The sequence below is a fragment of the Tamandua tetradactyla genome, chromosome 15 (assembly GCF_023851605.1).
Source record: "Tamandua tetradactyla isolate mTamTet1 chromosome 15, mTamTet1.pri, whole genome shotgun sequence".
Taxonomy (NCBI): Eukaryota; Metazoa; Chordata; class Mammalia; order Pilosa; family Myrmecophagidae; genus Tamandua; species Tamandua tetradactyla.
The window spans coordinates 45,347,464-45,370,381 of NC_135341.1; the positions used below are offsets into that span (position 1 = coordinate 45,347,464).

Consider the following 22,918-nt stretch of genomic DNA (forward strand, 5'->3'; position numbering starts at 1 on the left):
GTACATTCGGGGAAGGGGTGGAGTTTTGGGCTCACACGTCAGGAGGTGACAGCCAATCACACAAGCTAGGAGGCAGTTGCTAAGCTTCAGGCAGGTGTAGAGCTAGAATTAGGGGTAGAGAAGGGAGGAGAAAAACAGGAAGGGTTGTGGGTTTGTGGTGAGCTACGGAAATGGGCGGTCTACAACAAGAGGGGGAAGGGGGGAACAGAGAGGGGGGTTACAGGTACGGAGGGCAGAGAGTGAATGTAGAGAGGGAGAGAAGGATTAAAAAATTTTAGGTATGGCTAGGCTCCAGTCCCTGAGAAATATGCCACAATGCTGAATGAGATTAGCCAGAAACAAAAGGACAAATGCTGTATGGTCTCACTGATATAAATTGACATTAGTGAATAAACTTGGAGAATTTCGTTGGTAAAAGAGACCATCAGGTGGTAGAACTAGGGTAAGATATTGGATAATTGGAACTGAAGGGATATAGATTGTACAACAGGACTGAATGTAAAAACTCAGAAATGGACAGCACAATAATGCCTAACTGTAATACAATTATGTTAAAACACTGAATGAAACTGAATGTGAGAATGATAGAGGGAGGAGGGCTGGGCGCACAAATGAAATCAGAAAGAAGGATAGGTGATAAAGACTGAGCTGGTATAATCTAGGAATGCCTAGAGTGTATAATGACAGTGACTAAATGTACAAATTTAAATATTTTTGAATGAGGAAGAACAAAGGAAATGTCATTACTGCAGGGTGCTGAAAATAGATGGTAATTAATATTTTAAAATTTTACCTTATGTGTGAGACTAAAGCAAAAAATGTTTATTTGGTAGAAAATTTATATTTTGACTGGTGCATTTCCTAATATAACTTATGTGGACAGCTTAATTGAACACCAAAGTACATGGAATCTTGAGTAGGACATAAGATTTTGTTGGTTTGTCCAGAGTGACACCCTGATAAATCCCAGAGTGATTTGAACAGTGAATAAAAAAGTATTTGCAAAGTCCCCTTTGGGGAATGGTGAGAAAGGGGGAAAATTCAACTTCCCGAAGTTGAATTCTCGATATTCTCACAAGCAGTGTGGACAATCAAAGCTATAGGCTGAGCCCCCAATCTTGGGGTTTGTTCATATAAAACTTAACCCTGCAAAGGATAGGTCAAGCCTGCTTAAAATTAGGCCTCAGAGTCACCCCCAAGAGAACCTCTTTTGTTGCTCAGATATGCCCTCTCTCTCCAGCCAAGACAACAAGCAAACTCACCACCCTCCCCCTGTCTATGTGGGACATGACTCCCAGGGGTGTGGACCTTCCTGGCAATGTGGGACAGAAATTCCTGAATGAGCTGAGGCTCAGTATCAAGGGGTCGAGAAAACCCCCAGAATGAACTGAGATTCAGCATCAAGGGATTGAGAAAACCTTCTCGACCAAAGGGGGGAAGAGTGAAATGAGACAAAATAAAGTGTCAATGGCTGAGAGATTCCAAACAGAGTCGAGAGGTTATCCTGGAGGTTATTCTTATGCATTAAATAGATATTACCTTGTTAGTCAAGATGTAGTGGAGAGGTAGGAGGGAACTGCCTGAAAATGTGGAGCTGTGTTCCAGTAGCCATGTTTCTTGAAGATGATTGTATAATGATATAGCTTTCACAGTGTGACTGTGATTGTGAAAATCTTGTGGCTGATGCTCCTTTTATCTACCTTATCAACAGATTAGTAAAACACACAGAATAAAGATGAATAATAGGGGGAACAAATATTAAAGTAAATTTAGATTGAAATGCTGGTGATCGGTGAGGGGGAGGGGTGGAGGATATGGTATGTATGAATTTTTTTGTTTTCTTTTTATTTCTTTTTCTGAATAGATGCAAATGTTCCAAGAAATGATCATGATGATGAATATGCAACTATGTGATGATATTATGAATTACTGATTATATATGTAGAACAGAATGATCAAAAGTTATGAAGTGTGCATTTTTTTGGTATTTTAAGAAAAAAATAAAAAAATTTATTAAAAAAATCAAACCTGAATCTTGTGAATCATCCAGATCTAATTGCATACAGGAACATTTTAAAGGACATAACTAAGAAACAATCAGAAAAGCAGAATTTTGAAAACTCTATAGTATAAGTGGCCCAATGTCTTCAACACATAAATGCAAGAAAGCAAGAAAGGAGAACCTGTTTAAAGAAGCTCAAGGAACATATCAACCAAATGTAGTGGTGGACCTTGTGTAATGTTGACTCAAACCAACTTTAAAAACAAATGTTTGAAATGATGGGGAAATTTGAATACTTCACTGGATATTAGATGATATTAAGCATAAATTTCTTAGGTGTGATAATGATATGTCTTTGTTTGATCTCTTATCCATTAGGGATGCATATGATATATTGGCATGTGACAAATGATGATTTAATGCAAATACCAGGCTTCATAGTCCAGAGTGTACATGGGGGACAGAGCAGAGTAGGTGGGGTATAACTAAGACAATTAATTAATAGTTATTGAAGCCGAGTGGTGGATACATGGTAATTTATTATATTTTTCCCTTTATTCTTGTGAAAATTTCCATAATAAAAAGGAAAAAGAAGGGAAAAAAAAGAGTGTGTTGTTGAGCCTCCATATATTTGTGAATTTTCTGGCACTCTGCCTATTGATTTCCAACTTCATTCCTTTATGATCTGAAAAAGTGTTTTGTATGATTTCCATCTTTTTAAACTTATTGAGACTTGCTTAGTGACCTAGCATATGATCTATGCTTGAGAATGGTCCATGAGCACTTGAGAAAAAGGTGTATCCTGCTGTTGTCTGGTGTAATGTTCTATAAATGTCTCTTAAGTCTAGCTCATTTATTGTAGTATTCAAATTCTGTTTCTTTATTGATCCTCTGTCTAGATGTTCTGTCCACTGTTGAAAGTGGGGAATTGAAGTCTCCAGCTATTATGGTAGATGTGTCTGTTTCTCTTTTCATTGTTTGGATTTCATGTATTTTGGAGCACTCTGGCTCAGTGCATAAATATTTATGATTGTTATGTCTTCTTGTTGAATTGTTTCCTTTATTAATACATCGTGTCCTTCTTTGTCTCTTAATTGCTTTACATTTGAAGTCTAATTTGTTGGCTATTAGTATAGCTACTCCTGCTTTTTTCTGATTGTTGTTTGCATGAAACAACTTTTCCGAACCTTTCACTTTCAACCTGTGTTTATCCTTGGGTCTAAGATGTGTCTCCCGCAGACAGCGTATAGATGGGTCCTGTTTTTTAATCTATTCTGCCAGTCTGTCATTTGATTGGAGAGTGTAATCCATTAACATGTAGTATTATTAGTGAAAGGGCAGTACTTTCTTCTACCATTTTGTCTTTTGGATTTTGTAGGTCATATCTAATTTTTCTTCCTTTTACCTTTACTGATAATCTTCATTTTTGTACTCTTCTCTACACCTCTCACTCCTTTCTTTTCCTATCTATCTCTAGTACTCCCTTTAGTATTTCCTGCAGAGCCAGTCTCTTCGGTCACAAATTCTTTCAGTGATTTTTTTGTCCTTAAATGTTTTAATTCCCCCCTCAGTTTTGATGGACAGTTTTGTTGGATATAGAATTCTTGGTTGTCAGTTTTTCTCTTTTCGTAACTTAAATATATCATCCCACTGTTCTCGCCTCCATGTTTCCTGCTGAGAAATCTACACATAGTCTTATTGGGCTTCCCTTGCATGTGATGGCTTGCTTTTCTTTTGCTACTTTCAAGATTCTCTGTTTTTCTTTGACATCTGACATTCTGATTGGTAATTGCTTTGGGGTACTTCTATTTGGATCTATTATGTTTGGGTTATGTTGCACTTCTTGGATCTGTAATTTTAAGTCTTTCATAAGAGTTGGGAAATTTTCCATGATTACTTCCTCCTTTAGTTTTTCTCCTCCTTTTCCCTTCTCTTCTCCTTCTGGGACACCCACAACACGTATATTAGTGCGCTTCATGTTGTCATTCAATTCCCTGAGTCCCTGCTTGTATTTTTCCATTCTTTTCCCTATATTTTCTTTTGCTTGTCAGATTTTAGATGTCCCGTCTTCCAGTTCACTAATCCTATCTTCTGCCTCTTGAAATCTAATGCTGTAGGTTTCCATTGTTTTTTCATCTCTTCTGCTGTGCCTTTCATTCCCATAAGTTCTGTGATTTGTTTTTTCAGACTTTCAATTTCCTCTTTTGTTCGTTCCTTGCCTTCTTTATATCCTCTTTCAATTCATTGATTTGATTTCTGATGAGGTTTTCTATGTCTGTTCTAACATTCTGAATTAATTATTTCAAGTCCTGTATCTCATTTGAATTGTTGGTTTGTTCCTTTGACTGGGCCATATCTTCAGTTTTCTTAGTATGATTCATTATTTTTTGCTGGCATCTAGGTATTTAATGCCCTTAATTAGTTTATTCTCGAGATTGTTTTCACCTTTTTTACCTAGTATTTTTTTGCTGGATGACTTTGTTGTCTGTCTGTTCTTTGACATTAAGTTCAGCTTATTCTTGACCTCTAGCTTAGGTTGTGTTTAACAGATAAGAATTTTTAGTTCTCTTTTTCTCTCCTGTCTTTTCCTATCTGTCTCTAGTATTCCCTTTAGTATTTCTTTCAGAGCTGGTCTCTTGGTCACAAATTCTCTCAGTGATTTTTTTGTCCTAAAATGTTCCAATTACCCCTTCAGTTTTGAAGGACAATTTTGCTGGATATAGAATTCTTGGTTGGCAGTTTTTCTCTTTTCATAACTTAAATATATCATCCCACTGTTCTCGCCTCCATGGTTCCTGCTGAGAAATCTACACATAGTAGATTTTTCCTTGTTTCTTGCCCTGCCTGTATGGTGCCTTTTTTTTTCTTTAGTAGGGCCTACTTATATATTATAGACCCCAGTCAGATTTTCCCAGACCAACCTGGCCTCCTCTCAGGAAGAAAGAGTCATCTGCATCAGTTCCCTGAGGGTGAGACCCAGCAGGTTGAAAGACTTTCCTATGAAGCTTCTGGACTCTGTGCTTTTTCTATCCTGCCCAGTGTATGTCACTTGTCTGCCTGTGGGTCCCACCTGCATAAAGTGATGTGGTACTTTTAACTTCAGCAGACTCTTCTTGCTGGGGGCGTGGTTGAGACAGGAGAGGTTGTAGGCTGACTTTAGTTTTCCAGACCCTGGCCTCTGAATTCCTTGAGGGAGGGAATCCACCTAAGCTGGGCCCCACCCCTCTCCTGGGGAAGGCACAGGCTCCAGACAAACTCTCAAGCAGTTGGAGCCTGAGAAGCCATGCAGTTGTATTCAAAGGGTAGTCAAGCCATAGAAGCAGAGCCACGAAAAAGAAAAAAAATCCTTTTCAGAGCAGGATCCCCATTCCTTGGGTTTGCCAGTCAAGAATTTAAGTTGGTATGTTGCTTTCTGTATCTTCAGGTCCTATGTGCCCCCTCCTTTCCTTCAGGGCAAACTTTTTCTTTTTTCTTTTTCCATGAGCCCTGCCCCCTCTGTACACAGACGAAACCCAGCAACCTCAGCTTTTACTTGAGGTTCAGCTGAGCTGGGGGCCTGTTTTTAATAGTTAGAATTTGGTGATTCCACAATTGGAGCTTGGTTGTGCTCAGTTGCTGTTGCTAGTAAAGTCTCTTTTCTTTCCCCTCTGGGAAGCAGCCTGTGGGGGAGGGGCACCAGCTGCCGCAGCTTGGGGAACTTACAGTTCTGGGTGGGCTTGCACCAACTTGTCCAGACTGGGGTATGCTGTGTGTCTGGTCACTGATGTGGCCCCAGCAGTTGTTCTGTACTGTTCCTGGCTATTTACTAGCTGCCCTGGAGGATGAACTAAATCCCACACCTTGCTAAGCCGCCTTCTTGGCCCAGAATTGTCTGACAGCCTTTTTAACACTTGAAAGTAGGTTGCACACATCCTGTTCCTTTATAATTTAATACTTCCATGTATATTACATAAGATCAAGATATTCACTTATGTGACCCCGTTAAGTAAAAATATCAAGTTCAAGAAATTTAATATGAATAAAACTCACACTCTATATTCTAGTTTTTCCAATTGTCCCAGTGTCCTTTTGGGATTTTTTTCTTCTTTCTTCTGTTAGTAGATCTTGTATGTATTACATTTAGTTGTCATTATTTCCTTAGTCTTTTTCTTTTGTTTTTTCACTTGTTGTAATATATATATATATAATGTGTATATATATATATACACACACACAGCATAAAGTTTCTCATTGAAATCACTTCCAAGCATACAATTGAGTGGCATTAATCACATTCACAGTATTGTGATACCATCGCCACCACCCTTCAATAAAACTTCCCTGACTCCAAACTCAGACCCTGTACCCATTATGCATTAACTCTGTGCTCCCCATCCGTGGTAACTTAAAGTGTTTCTGACCCTGTGAATTTGCATATTCTACTTGTTTTCTATAAGTGAAATCATAGAATATTTGCCCTTTTGTGTCTGGCTTATTTTACTCAGCATAATGTTTTCATAGTTTTCCATGTTGTAGTATATATCAATACTTCATTCCTTCTTTTTTGATTGTGTAATATTCCATTTTATTTATATACTAGATTTTGTTTATCCATTCATCTATTGATGGACACTTGGGTTACTTCTACCTTTTGGCTATAGTGTATAATACTGCTATGAACATTGGTGAGTAATATCTGTTTGAGTTCCTGCTTTGATTTCTTTTGGGTATGTACCAGAGATGAAATTGACAGATCATAAGATAACTCTTTAACTTTTTGAGGAGCTGCCAAACTGTTTTCTGCAGCAGCTACACCATTTTATATTTCCACCAGCAATGTTTGATGGTTTCTATTTCTCTGCATCCTTGTCAGCACTTATTATTTTCTGTTTTTTAAACAGTTATTCTAGTAGGTATGAAATAGTATCTTGTGGTTTTGATTTGCATTTCCCTAATAACTAATGATGTTCAGTGGTTTACGATTTTTAAAATGTTTTATTGAATCACAAAATAGTATATAATTGTAGAAAACTTGGAAAATATAGTAAAGCATGAAGAAAATATAGAAATTCACTATAATTTTATCACCTCAGAGTAACTACTGATTACATTTTGATATTTCTACCTCTGATTTCATACATAATTCTTCATTTTTCAAGAAGAACATACTTTTGTAATTTAATTTTTTTCATTTAACAATTCAAATCTCATCGATACCTTCGTTTATTCCTGAGTAGCTTGTTTAATTGCTTATATCTTGCTGTTGTGATGGGACATTAAAATTTTATGAACTGTTATTTGGGCATACATTCAGTTTATATATATTAATTTTTACATATACATTTTCTATATGTTCTATCTTCACTTAGATTTCTAATAATTTTTCAGTTGTTTCATTTAGTGTTTTTGCATGTGCAATCATACCATCTACTTATAAAGATAATTTGATTATCTTTCCTTCAAGTATTGCTGTCTTTGTTCTGTGGGTTTACTAGCAGTTCCTGCACAGTGGTAAATCAGCAGTGAAGGCGAGCTCGTTTGTTCTTTTTATGACTTCTCTCCTTTCCCTCTGCCCCTTCCCTGGCCCAGGACCCCAGTCTCTACTGACAGGCTGTTGTAGTCAGCTACTATCTGATCTACTTCTTTCTTGCTCCCCTCCAATCCATTCTCCACTTAACCCAGAGTTTTCCTTTTTAAAATGAACTTCAGTAATTACCCCTGTCTTCTATTGAGGTGTCACAGCCATTGTTTTAAATTTTGTTTAAACATTGTTTTAAACTGTTCCACATTTACTTTTCACCATCCTGAGAGGTTGATGGTTTTAGTCTTTATTGTACTAATTGAAGTAAGTTGATACAGTTAATCTTCATTATAGATGAAGAAAACAAGACTTCAGGAGGTTCTCTAGTGATCTTAAATCACATAATTAACAAGTGTCAAACTATAAGTCCAACTCCTTCTGTCTTGGAAGACCATGTTCTTACTTTTTAATTGATTAGTTTTATTTTGCAATGTCCCTCCTTATTCATAGTTTTAATTTTTTTTCTTAATGTCTTGTTAGTTGTAAGGAATGGTCTTGGCTTCCAGAAACTTTTAATTAGCTATTCTGTTCCTTTATTCATGCCCCACCTTGCTTTTGGATCATTTCCTCATTCTTGACTTCACTGAGTTGGTTTTCTGTTTTTTCAGTTTGCTGATTAGTTGAATTTTTTGAAGTCTAAATTCTCTTTTTCTGATGTGAAATACTAAGGCATTGTGCTAGGAATAAAAGTTCTTTTTGGGTAGAGTATGAAGAAGCATATCAGAGGAATCATTGATTTTCATTATGTTTCAACTCTACTTTCATTAGATTTAATAAATATATAGATGTTTATCACTTAGGTAGAAAAGTAGGTCAGTACTTCAGCCTGAAATTTTTTATGCTGTATTTTAAATGTCATATTGAATATTCTGTTAAGGAGAAATAAGTGGATAAAAACCATGCTGGTAATGGAAAAACCTATTTACCTTACCATGGTTTAGAACATCAAACTGTAGAAGATCTGCTTTTTAGTCCTAACCAGCTTTAATTATAAACTTGAGGATGTCACTTGTTTTCTCTGGGCCTCTTTCTTTTCTTTTCATGTTTAAAATGGGAATGATGATACATAAGTATAACTCAGGGTTTTTGTGATGATCAAATGAGACTACCTGTGAAAATATTTTCAGTAGTAATTGAAGTAAGATGATACAAGTGACCTTTATCGGTGGCATCTCACTTAGTGTATAAGCTCATTCCTTTAAAGCTTTTCCTTAGTCACATTAACAAAGTCTGGGTTTTCATTCCTGTTTCAGATTACAAGTGGCCACCTAAGTCAGCAGGACCTGGAGTCTCAGATGAGAGCGCTAATCTACACAGACTCAGAGCTTGTCGTCACCCCAATCATTGACAATCCCAAGGTCTGAAATCTGGGTGATGTTTTCAGTCAAAGTATTTTCTGCCTTATCTCCTATTCTCTTGTCTGCTTTTACTTCATTTGTGCCACATATCTCCATTCCCAACTCCCATGCTGTCAGTAACTCTCTCTTCTTCCTGCCTCCATTTCATAGGAGTGGTGAATTTTCTTTCTCCTCTGTTTTGATACATCAATGCTGCCTCCCATTAGGGCCATCTTCCCGGGTGGAGGAGTGGCTGTAGACTTCTGAACTTGTGACTTTTGCCCTCTCAGTGCCTTCTTTTTTGTATGCATTCTTGAATGAATTACCAAATACTCTAGTTACTGATGTATTAGGAAGGCTCTGGTCAGGGACACCACCTACACCAGGCTGGGGCGGGGTGGGCGGATCATCAGGCATGGACCTCCTTCTCTCGGAGGTTGTCACAGCGGCACGATGGAGGGTGGGGAGACACTCTGGGGTCTTGGAGGGTCGTGGTTTACAGTGTAGTTCTAATCCAGTGTGACTTTTGTTGGACCACATCTTTAGGGATGTAATACTATGTAACTTGGAGACCATGAGTACTCTCCTTTTCAAACTCCCCAACGTTCACACTCTGCAACTTATTTCTCATTTTAATCTTCCTGCTTTCCTTTTAAAAAATGTCTTTTACAGCCTTAATTCATAACTGTTACCTCTTATATCGTTGGGGAGCTTTACTGTAATTTAGACTAAATGAGTTCTTAGATACATACTTATTTCCAAGATATATTTTTCATAAAGAAATTAATTCTTATGAGATTTAGATGTCTGACAGAGTAACTAGCTATATGTTATGCTGAATTTGATGGGTAATGGGACATTACCAGTGGGAAAAGTGTCCCCACTGGGACATTATCCCAGTTCTAGAATAACTTATGATAAATTTTGAACATATTCCTTCTGTATTTATTTCTTTTTAGAACTACCACCTAGTAATTTCTGGGAAACTTTAGTCAGTAGAGGTTTTTCTTTTTAATCCTTTTATTTGAACTAATTTTAGAGTTATAGAAAAGGTTAAAAAAATTAATTTGGAGAGTTCCTGAATTCCTTTTAACTCAGCTTCTCCTAGTGTAAACACCTTAGGTGCAGTTATCAAAACCAGGAAATTAACATTGGCACAGCTCTGTTAACTAAATCAAAGAATTTTTTGAATTTTACCAGTTGTTTCTGTAATGTCCTTTTTTTTTGTACTAATATCTCACATTACAGTTAAATCTGTCTCCTTAGTCTTCAATGGTCTGTTTTTGGTCTTTCATGCCCTTGATACTTTGAGGAATTCTAATCAGGTACTTTGTAGAATGTCCCTCACATTGTGTTTGTCTAATGTTTTCTCATGATTACAATAGTGTATGCACTTTTGGCTGGAATATCACCAATAAAGGTTTAAAAAATGCCATGAATTAGAGGTTTTGGAGGGGTTAGACAGAGACCAAGTCTCTAAGGTGAAGTACCTGGCTGTTTCCTTAGGTGAACTCAGGGCATCAATTGCATGATTTTTTCATTTTCCTGAAATAAATTATGCACTTTCCTCTTCACGTTCTCCTAGCTTCTTGGAATGGTGTCTTCTCTAATTCAACCACCAAGTCCTGGCTATCCTTAAGACTGAAACCCACCTCCTACATTTTCCGTATACCCTGTCCTGACTGTATCAGCCTAAAATGTTTGCTGCGTTTCCTAAATGCTTAAAAAAAAAATAGATCTCTTTCTGTGAACTATTTTGTCTGGAATTATGTTCTGCCTGTTTTGGATGTCTGCATAAATGTTTTGCATTTTATTGTTGTTTAGCAACTGTCTCTCATCTTTCCACGGAGGGTGTCAGCTCTCTGTCGGGAAGGATTATGTCTTTTATTCTTTGTAACCCTCTTAGTGCTTAGTTAGCATGGCACCTTGTTCTGGCAGGTATTCCACAAATATTTATTGAATGACTAAATTTCTAACTTAGAGGTAATATATTAGCGTAAGAATAAATCAAGATAGAATGGATCTTGTTTATGAAGTTTTGTTTTATTAGAGATAGTAGTTAAAATTAATTTCTTACTCATTTTTATTATCCATTTTGATTCAATTCAATTGCCTCTATTTATATATTTGAATTTGAAAGGGCATTGTTGAATTTTTTATGACTATTAAATGTTTATAGCATTATTTTTTCAGCTTAGTTAAGTAAATATTTATTGGGGACCAATATTTGCTTGATGTTTATAAGGTAGTAGTGGAGATGCAAAGATTTATGAGACATAATCCCATCCCTCGTCTGTTTATAGTATGGTTGAAGAGACAGACATCTGCTTCAAAAGGCATTTCAAAAGTTCTTAATTTTCTTTTTCCTTTAAACCATAGATTATGAAACCACCACCAATTAAATTTGATTCAAAAATATTGCATCTACCAGTCCATTCAGGTAGGATCATAAAGGGCTTATTTAGCACTTTGTCTCTTTGGGTACAAATACAAATATGAAATTATTGGCAAACAATATATTTTCTATATGAATAGCCACATTCCTATTTTCTTGTCAGTTGGCTATATTCCTGGGGCAGTGTTAATGAAATTATATGATCTGTCATCATTTGTGCCAGCCTTTGACATTATACAGCTAAGTCTGGACTGCTCTTGTAGGTGGGGAGGTTCCTGTAGAGAAGGCTGAGTTTTTCTCTCTAGTAGGTGGCCCTTCTCCTGCCCTACTGCTTAGTTAGAGCCAGTTGAGTTTCTGCCATTTGTAGTGCTGTTGTGAATGCAAAGGGTTGGGGAACACAGTGACAAATTGGGATTCTGTCCAAGGGAATAAGGCTTTTGAGAATGGGGCCAGGTGGTTCACTTTTGTGTATTTGGTGCTGGACTGGAAATACTTAAAGAATGATTGTTACATTTCCTTTCAACTGATGGGAATTCCTACTTAGAGTGAACCTCAGAAATTTTTATGTAAAAATTTTGATATATTTTGATAAGTTGTTTTTTATGCTGTTGAACTAGCTCTAGAGAAACTTCATCATCATGGCTAGAGTTGAATCTACAATTTGAAATAAATTCAGTATAAACAAAGTATTCGTGCTTAAATAAACCATTGGGTGTTTTTATAAGTCAGCTTAATACCAATTAAAAACAAAGAGAACTGGTACAGAATATTTTTACATTTAATAATATTTTGGATATACTGAGGTAAATACAATATATTAACATTTCATCATATAAAATTACTGAGATATGTTATATGTATATTTTCAAACTAAGTCTTCAGAATTATATGTGTATTTTACCCTTGCAGCACTAGCCACATTTTTAAAGTGCTCAGCAGCCACCTGTGGCTAGTGACCAGCAAATATAACAGTGCAGCTCTAGTGTCTGTACTCTTAGCCTCAAGGCTATATCATGATGTTTGGAGGGACCAGAGTGAACAAAATATTTCTAGTATTCAGTGCTTTCAGTGCCAAGGTGAACTGTTATTTATGAAACTCTAAAGGATTATAAATTGGAAATAATGTTTTTTTCCCTTTACTTTGAATTATTTAAGGAATTATCTTTACAGTTTAGTTAACTTAAAGATAGAGATTGGCAAAGAATATGTTAATTTTAGACAGCATCTCATTTCTTAGTTTTGGCTTTTTATTTTCATAGGGATTTGAAGGTAGGAATTCCAGATGAATGAGCCTTCATTAAGAAGGCTGGTTATGTTTACTAGTAATTTCAATGGAATCATTAAACAACTGTAGAGTTTTTGGCTTTTCCAGTATTTTAGGGCTAGGTTGCTTTATTTGTACAAAGGCACCTTGTGTACTTATAATGCAATTTTATATTATTTAACTTTGTATTTTGTTATTCTAAATTGCAGGATATTTCTCCCTTAGACAGCTGTTTTTTTTGGGTCCATTGAAATTGTACGCTCAGGTTTGTTTTTCTTGCAATGTTTTCAGCATTCTTGCCTCCCCCCCTTCATTGTCTTTTATTATTTTCTGTTCCTTGCAGTGGATAAATTAGTATATCTGAAAGACCAAGATTGGAATGACTTTTTGCAACAAGTGTGCTCACAGATTGACTCCACTGAGAAGAGTACTGGGGCCTCGCGAGCCAAGTTGAACCTCCTTTGCTACTTATGTATGGCAGCTGCTCACAAGGAGGTAGCCACCAGGCTCCTCCATTCACCCCTGGTAGGTCCACAGATGGTGAACCCCAAAGGCTCATTTCATGGGTCCTGCAGCATGCCCATGCCCTTAACTTTTGTATTTCTATAGAGATTAAAGCAAGTAATAAAATATTAGATTTATTACAATGGGGAAAAAAGTTGGTTTATCAATTTGATAGTTTGATCCTTAGGTCTATGAGCAATTGAGTAGATAATGATTTTGAATCTTTTCTTTTGTAATACTCAGGTTTACATTTTTTGTTAACTTGATATTAATTGTAAGATATGGTTCATCTCAGAAATCCTAAAATAGAGATCTGATTTTCATCAACACCTAGAGTGAGTTTCTCATGTGGAATGAGTACTCCTTTACTGGGCCAACAAGGTTTCTGAGGTGACATTGAAGGGACATGTTGAATCTCTAAACTTCTCTCTGCCCCTTCATTACATCGGAAGTATTACTTCTTGGACTGTTGTCTTGGTTTATTGGAAAAACTATACGACTTTGGTAGAGGTTCTGAAGTCATACTCAGAAAGAGGTTACAGTGGTCTGGAGGCATTTTCCATAGATGGCCCTCATTTGGGAACTGGCTTGAAAAAACATGTTTCTTTGCTTTCAGGATAATAATGAAACTTTTTTGGAAATTGGTGTGTATGTGGAGTAAGGGGGACATTTAGGAAATATAACTGAATAGGAGAAACTGAAATCATTGTTGGTAGTTTTCATCTTTATCTTGTTCATATAGTCAGTGCTTTTTGCAGCTTTGTGAGTAATTGTTTCCTTGACGCAGGGGTCACATTTCAGTTGTATAGCGGTTTGCTTTGTTAATTTAGCAGTCACTTATTTCGTGATGCAGCATTTCATGTTGTTAATGTACCTTTTAATTTTTTATTCTAGTTCCAATTGCTAATTCAGCATTTGCGTATAGCTCCAAACTGGGATATGTAAGTAACATTTATATTTCAAAAAATTTCTCTTTATGATTTTATGTAGTTACAACATATGTATGTATCAAAAGCACATACTTGCCCTGAAACAAAGAGGTACTGGTCTCTTCCAGAATGTCAAGCAGTTGCATTCCCCTAACCCGTAATGTTGACATCCCTTTTCAGCATGAAGATGTTAGAATTGTCATTGCCCAAATATCACTGAAGAATCAGAGAATGATTAAATGAGAGGGAGGTGTTGTAACAGAGAAGTTAAGATTTAACAAATGAGTAGGACTACTGAGTCATTATATAGATATTTCTTTTTAGTTTCTAGTTTATTACATAGCCAGAAGGAAATACCTGAAATTGTAGAACTTGAAATTCTACAATTGTAGCCCATACAATACTTTGAAATTTGCTCTATTACAACTAAACTGAACTTGGAATTTATTATTTTTCTGTATATATGCTATATTTCACAATAAAAAATGTTTAAAAAGCATATAACCCCAAATGATTATAAGTTATTCTGAAGTAATAATGATTCTGAGTCATAGGCAATTTTTTTTAAGGAATTTAATTTATAAATTTAAAATGAATATTTAGAAATAACCTTTATCCTATTATTAAAAATAAAGTTCTGGGATCATATAAGCCACATCTGGAAGCTTTATTAACTCTTCACTATTCCTTATCAAATACTTTAACCCTGATAACTGCATTTCAATCTAGTTATACTTCTTTAGGAGTATTCCCTTACCTCTTATATCATTCCCTCATGTAGCATTTAGTTTCTCTATGATATTTAATATCTAATGGGATTGTGTTGGAATTTCTAGCCAGAGCAATTAGACAAGAAAAAGAAATATAAGGCATCAAAACTGGAAAGAAAGAAGTAAAACTCTCACTTCTTGCAGATAATATGATACTGTATGTCAAAACCCCCCAAAATCTGCAGCAAAACTACTAGAGCTAATAAATGAGTACAGCAAAGTGGCAGGTTACAAGATCAACATTCAAAAATCTGTAGTGTTTCTATACACTAGTAATGAGCAATCTCAGGGGGAAGTCAAGAAAAGAATTCCATTTACCAATGCAACCAAAAGAATAAAATATTTAGGAATAAACTTAACTAAGGATACAAAAGACCTACACAAAGAAAACTGCAAGAAATTGCTAAAAGAAATCACAGAAAACTAAATGAATGGAAGGGTATACCGTGTTCATGGACTGGAAGACTAAATATAGTTAAGATGTCAATTCTACCTAAATTGATTTATAGATTCAATGTAATACCAATTAAAATCCCCAAAACTTACTTTTCAGAAATAGAGAAACCAATAACCAAATTTATCTGGAAGGGCAGGTTGCCCCGAATAGCTAAAAATATCCTGAGAAAGAAAAGTGATGTTGGAGGTCTCATACTACCTGACTTTAAGGTGTATTACGAAGCTACAGTGGTCAAAACAGCATGGTTCTGGCATAAAGACAGCTATACTGACCAATGGAATTGAATAGAGTATTCAGATATAGACCACCTCAAATATGGACAATTGATCTTTGATAATGGAGTCAAGCCAACTTACCTGGGACAGAACAGTCTCTTCAATAAATGGTGCCCGGAGAACTGGATATCCATATGCAAAAGAATGAAAGAAGATCCATATATCACACCCTATCCAAAAATTAACTCAAAATGGATCAAAGACCTAAGCATTAGATCTAAGACCATAAAACTTTTAGAAGAAAACATAGGGAAATATCTTATAAATCTTATATTAAGATGCGGTTTCCTAGATCTTACATCCAAAGCACGAGCACTGAAGCAAGTAATAAATAAATGGAAACTTCTCAAAATTAAACACTTTTGTGCATCAAAGAACTTCGTCAAGAAAGTAAAAAGACAACCTACACAATGGGAGACAATATTTGAAAATGATGTATCAAATTAAGGTCTAGTATCCAGAATATATTGAGATTGTTCAACTCAATAACAAAAAGACAGACAACCCAATTACAAAATGGGCAAAAGACATGAACAGACATTTTTCAGAAGAAGAAATGCAAATGTTTAAAAGGCATATGAAAAGATGCTCAACTTCCCTGGCTATTAGGGAAATGCAAATCAAAATCACAATGAGATATCATCTCACACCCACCAGAATGGCCATTATCAACAAAACAGAAAGCAATAAGTGCTGGAGAGGATGTGGAGAAACAGGCACACTTACTGACAGTTGGGTGGAATGTAAAATGGCATAATCGCTGTGGAAGGCAGTTTGGCAGTTCCTCAGGAAGCTAAGTATTGAATTGCCATATGATCTGGCAATACCATTGCTAATATCTATTCAGAGGATATGAAGTCAAGGACACAAACAGACATTTGCACACCAGTGTCTATAGCAGCATTATTTACGATTGCCAAGAGATGGAAACAGCCAAAATGCCCATCAACAGACGAGTGGCTAAACAAGATGTGGTATATATATATATATATTTATATATATATATATTTATATATATATGGTGGAATATTATGCAGCTGTGAGACAGAATAAAGTCATGAAGCATGTAATGACATGGATGGACCTTGAAGACATTACACTGAGTGAGATTAGCCAGAAACAAAAGGGCAAATACTGTATGGTTTCACTGATTTGAACTAACATTAATGAATGAACTTGGAGAATTTCAATTAAGAATAGAGGTCATTAGGAGATAGAAATAGGGTAGATTTTGGGTAATTGGAACTGAAGGGATACGGATTGTGCAACAGGACTGTTTGGAAAAATTCAGAGATAGCACAATACTACCTAATCATAGCACAGTAATGTTAGTACACTGAATGAAGCTAAATGTGAGAATGATAGAGGGAGGAGGGCTAGGGGCACAAATGAAATCAGAAGGAAAGATAGATGATAAAGACTGAGGTGGTATAATCTAGGAATGCCTAGAGGGTACAATGATAGTGACTAAATGTACAAATTTAAAAATGTTTTTGCATTGGAAGAACAAAGGAATGTCAGTATTGCAGGGTTTGAAAATAGATGGTAATTCTATTTTAAAACTTTAACTTAGGTATGAGACTAAAGCAAAAATGTTTATTTGGGCACAAAATTTATATTTTGACTAGTGCATTTCCTAATATAACTTATGTAGACAGGTTAATTGAACACCATAAGTACATGGAACCTTGAGTAGGGCATGGGATTTTGTAGGTTTGGCCAGAGTGGTGCCCTAAGAAATCCCAGAGTGATTTTAACAGTGAATAAATATGTATTTACAAAGTCCCCTTGGGGGAACGACAAGGAAGGGGGAAAATTCAACTTCCCCGTTTGGAGAATTCCTGATATTCTTGCAAGTGGTAGGGACAACGAAATCAATAGGCCGAGCCCTCAATCATGTGGTTTGTTCATATGAAACTTATCCTCACAAAGGATTTTAAGCCTATTTAAATTAGGCTAAGAGTCACCCCCAGAGAACCTCTTTTCTTGCTCAGATGTGGCCTCTCTCAGCCAACACAGCAAGCAAACTCACCACCCTCCCCCTCTGTATGTGGGACATGACTCCCAGGGGTGTAAACCTCCCTGGCAACGTGGGATAGAAATCCTAAAATGAGCTGGGACTACACATCAAGGGATTGAGAAAACCTTCTTGACCAAAAAGGGAGAAGAGAGAAATGAGACAAAATGAAGTGTCAGTGGCTGAGAGATTTCAAACAGAGTGAGAGGTTATCCTGCAGGTTATTCTTATAGATTTTGTAGATACCCCCTTTTTAGTTCAAGGTGTATTAGAGAGACTAGAGAGAAGTGTCTGAAACTCTAGAACTGTGTTCCAGAAGCCATGTTTCTTGAAAATGAACGTATGATGATACAACTTTTGCAATGTGACTGTGTGATTGTGAAAACCTTGTGTCTGATGTTTCTTTTATCTACAGTATTGACAGATGAGTAAAAGATATGGCTTAAAAATAAATAATAGGGGGAACATATTTTAAAATTAATTGAGTAGATTCACATACTAGTGAACAATGAAAGGGAGTGGTAAGGGGTATAGAAAAAAATAGGGGGAACAAAGGTTAAAATCTGTTGAGTAGATGGAAATGCCTAGTGGTCAGTGAGCAGGAGGGGTAAGGGATATGGTATGTATGCGTTTTTGCTTTTTTCTTTTATTTCTTTTTCTGGAGTGATGCACATGTTCTAAAAAATGATCATGGTGATGAATATACTACTATGTGATGATATTGTGAGCCATTTGTTTGTACACCATGCATGGAATTTGTATGTTAAGAATGTTCATGTTTGTATGTTGTTTTGCTTTAATAATAAAGAAAAAAACTAATGGGAATATAATTTATAAGCTCCTGATTGAAGGAAGTGTACTTTTTATGAAAGCTGCATGCCTTGGGTAAAGTACCTTAGGTAAAACAGAAGGCTTTGGGCTCTGTCCATCAGTGGGACAGGGCTTGAGGATTTCTTTTCTCTGAGGCTTAGCTTCCTGGCTTGGAATTCAGCCAGACCTGGGTATGGATCACAAATCTGCCCCCCAGGCAGGTTGCTTCACTTGCTGAGCCTCAGTTCCCTCATCTGTAAGATGGTAGTATTGTGTCTAACTCAAAAAGATTTTTTTAAACTTTTTTGTTTGTGTGAAATATAACATATGCAGAAAAATGATAGATTTCAAAGTACTGTTTAACAGGTAGTTGTAGAACAAATTTCATAGTATAGTTTGGATTGCAGTTCTACAATCTCAGGTATTTCCTTCTAGCTGCTCTAAAACACTAGAGACTAAAAATAAATATCAGTATAATAATTCAATAGTCATACTCATTTGTTAAATCCTAACTTCTCTGTTACAATTCCTCCCTCTCATTTGATCCTTCTCCCAATCTTTAGGAATATTTGCATAATGACCATTCTAACTTCCTTATGTTGAAAAGGGGTGTTGACATTATGGGTTAGGGGAATGTAACTGGTTGATGTTCTTGGAGAGACAGATACCTCAGGTTTTCAGGGCTTATCTGGCATAGGTCCATCTGGAGGTTTTAAGTTTCTGAAAAATGAACTTAGTAAGAAAACTTTTATAGAGTCTCAGATAGATCCCTTGGTTTTCTTTAGGGTTTTTAGGAATACTGTTGGTTGGTGATTGGTATACTGTGGTAATGTGCACTATGTAGCTGAAGCTTGCATAGGAGTAACATCTAGAATAGCCCCTCAACTCTACTTGATATCTCTTAGCCACCGAAACCTTATTTTGTTACATTTCTTTTTCCCCTTTTGGTCAAGAAGGCATTGTCAGTCCCATGATGCCAGAGCCATGTTCATCCCTAGGTGTAATATCCTATATTGCCAGGGAGACTTACACCCTTAAAGTCATGTCCCATGTAGCAGGGACGGGTAATGAGTTTATGTGCAGAGTTGGCCTTAGAGAGAGGTCACATCTGAGCAACAAAAGAGGTTCTCTGGAAGTGACTCTTAGGCATAATTGTTGGTAGGCTTAGCTTCCCTGTTATAGAAATAAGTTTCGTAAGAGCAAGCCTAAAGATTCAGGACTTGGCCTATTAACTTGGGAGTACCAAATGCTTGAGAGAGTATCAGGGGTTTCCCAGGTGGGAAAGTTTAATATATTTATATTTTTTCTCAAGTTGTCCAGGGACTTTACAAAGATGTTTTTATTATCTGCCCAACATACTCTGGACTGTATTTGGGTGTTTCATATTAAGCTATACAAAATTACAAGATCACATAACTTATTCTAGACTCTATGTATTTAGGTTGTTTAAATGAAGTGACCAGACAGCTTAAGTTAGATTGTGTGCTACAGAAAATTTAAATTTTGGGCAAAATAAACATCTGTTCCTTTGATCTCACACAGAACGTGATGTTTAAGAATACAAACACTATCATCCTTTACCTTGCATTCTGATTTACCTTAGACCCAACCAAATCAGCTTTGTTCATATCTCTACTTGAAGTCTGATCTGTTTTTTTGGCATCTTGAACAGTTGCTGTAGGAAATAGTGCTGACTTTCAGAACTGCAGGACTCAAACTCTGAGTCTTATTGTTACACAGGTACCCAGAGTTCCAGGGATATATCAGGTTATACACATTGAGCACAGCATCTCAGAATTTAGAAATGTTACTTAAAATTCAGAAATAAGTGTGATTGCTTTAAGAGCTTACAGTCTAGGCCCTAATTTTCTTATAAGTATTTTCTAAATGAGGCCATATCATACTGGTCCTTTTGTTTCTGACTTATTTTCTTAACATGTCTTCAGGGTTCATTCACCTTGTTGCATGCCTTACAATTTCATTCCTCTCTGTAGCTGCACAATATTCCATTGTATGTACACACCACAGTTCTCCCTTCTGCTCATCATTCAATGTACCCTACAGCCGCCTCCATCCATTGGCTATCGTGAATAATGCTGCCATAAACATTAGTGTGCAAATGTCTCAACCAGAGAACTGCTTTCAGTTCTTCCAAATATATTCCTAGTAATGGGATTGTCTTAATCATAAGGTGACCCTATATCTAGCTTCCTGTAAATCCTCTACATTACTCTGTGGAGGGTCTGCACCATTCTGCTACCCTACCAACATTGAATAGGTATACCTCTCTCCACATTTATTCTAGAACTTGAATCTTTCTGTTTGTTTATTTTGAATTTGCAGATTTTGTTGAGATATATTCACATAGCATTTATTTTATCCAAAATAGTGACAATATCCTCACTTAGTTGTACAATTGTCTTCACTCTCAATTTTAGACAATTTTCATTGCTTCAAGGAGAATAACAGACACATGCACACCAGAGAGAAAATCCCAAACTCCCCTTAATTCTTATCCCACTCCCCCAATCATTTACATTTGTATTGTTGTGGCAGTAGTGAGGTATTCCTGTAAAATATAGTCCATGGCATGCGATAGATAGCTTTTCCCATATATCCCTCGATTATTAACTCTTTTGTACATGTGTCATACCTTTGAAGTAGTTCAGGCAAGAAGTTATTTCTATTTGTAGTACTAATCAGTGAGATACATGACTTTAAACAACCCCTTTCAATCATAGTCGCCTTTAGTTTGGTACTATAAATTATAATCCCACTAACAAACTACCCTCACCTTTATCCATTCCCGTACATTTAAGTTCAGTCACATTAACAAATTTGCACATATAAGAAAACACTCCCCCTTCTCTAGCTTGTCTGTCTCTAGGTCTCTTAAATTCTACATTTTAAGACCCTGAGTTTACATTTTCTAGGGGGTTCATATTAGTGAAATCATGCAGTATCTGTCCTTTTGTGTCTGGTTTATTTCCCTCAGTATTAAATCCTCAGGGTTCATGCATAGTTTCATGTGTTTCAGGGCCTCATTTCTTCTTATTGCTGCATAATATTCCAATATACCACATTTTGCTTATCTGCTCATCTGTTGATGGGTGCTTGGATTATTTCCATCTTTTAGCCATTGTGAATAGTGTCACTTTTAACATCGGTGTGCAAATGTCTGTTCATGACACTGTTCCCAGCTCTTCTGGGTATATATTAAGTAGTGGAATTGCCGGATCATAGGGCAACTTGATATTTAGTCTTCTGAGGAACAGCCAAACTGTCTTCCACAGTGGCTGTACCATTATACATTGCCACCAGCAGTGAATAAGTGTTCCAATTTCTCCACATTCTTTCTAACATTTATAGTTTCCTGTTTGTTTAATGGCAGCATTCTTCTAGGTGTGAGATGATAACTCATTGTGGTTTTGATTTGCATTTCCCTTATTGCTAGTGAAGATGAACATCTTTTTCATGTGCTTTTTAACCATTTGTAGTTCCTCTTCAGAAGAATGTCTATTCATATCTTTTGCCCATATTGCATTGTTTGTTCTTTTGTTGTCGAGTTGTATATCTTTACGTATACAGAATATCAAACCCATATGAAATATATAGTTTCCAAATATTTTCTCTCATTGAGTTGGCTTTACCTTCACCTTTTTGACAAAGTTCTTTGAGGCACAGAAGCGTTTGATTTTAAGAAGTTCCCACTTATCTGTTTTTTTCTTTTGTTGTTTTGTGCTTTGGGTGCAAGTCTCAGAAGCTACCTCCTAAAACTATGTCTTTTTTTTTTTTCTTATTGAGATTTAATTCGTTGTTCTGAAGATGCACACACAGATATCATGAACAGTTTGTACACAATTCTTAATGTATATACTGAAAATCTAAATAGCCATGTAGTTGTAATTGTTTCCTAAAGTTATTCCTTATTCTAGTTACTTTCCAGCTTAAAATTTGGAGGATATTCTAGTTACTTTCCAGCTTAAAATTTGGAGGTACTTGAGGATATCAAGTACCACTCTCTTCAAATGTTGATAAAGCTGTTATATCACAAGTCCCATTAATTCACAGTTTAATATCGTACACACCGCACACATTTCCAGTCTTTCACAGTGTATAACAAAGTTGTTAGGAAAACTGGACTGCCACGACCAAGGATGTTACAGAGTGCACACAGTTCTGACAGGGAGAGCCAAGATTAGGGAGCAGTTTTAAGAAAACAATTCTACTAAAAAACAGGGAAACAGAAGTAATTTAAAATGTTCAACATGTATTAAATGCATGACTGTGATACCAAATCATCATTTAATATGCATTGTATTATAGAGTATAAAAACTACCACCCCCTACCCTATGAAATGTTAAGTTGACAGCCTGGACAGTCAAAACTCCCCACAAGTCAATATCCTTCTGTTTTCTGGTTGTGTCAAAGATTAAACAACCAGTAAATGATGTCTCCTCTTAAAAAAATCATTTACATTAAAAAAAATGGGATGAAGTGGGATTTCTAGCTCCTTCTAAAAAATGCTTCTTCTAGAACTACTAAAAAGCTTGCATTTACACAATAATTGATAAAAGTATTCCTCTGGAAGGGGGTA

At 36.2% G+C, this 22,918-nt stretch overlaps 1 protein-coding gene across 11 annotated transcripts in view; it reads left to right on the forward strand.

Moving 5' to 3' along the window:
* The window catches only part of ULK4 (unc-51 like kinase 4), a 749,242-nt gene that overhangs the window by 47,278 nt on the left and 679,046 nt on the right, over positions 1-22,918 (forward strand). For all 11 annotated transcript variants that reach the window (XR_013162830.1, XM_077129714.1, XM_077129713.1 and 8 more), the window contains 4 exons: positions 8,816-8,920; positions 11,279-11,339; positions 12,902-13,083; positions 13,957-14,003. Coding sequence is in view for 10 of the 11 variants with exons in the window: in XM_077129714.1 (XP_076985829.1) it covers positions 8,816-8,920; positions 11,279-11,339; positions 12,902-13,083; positions 13,957-14,003 (395 nt within the window). In the remaining variant the exon portion in view is untranslated. The remainder of the gene's footprint in view (positions 1-8,815; positions 8,921-11,278; positions 11,340-12,901; positions 13,084-13,956; positions 14,004-22,918) is intronic.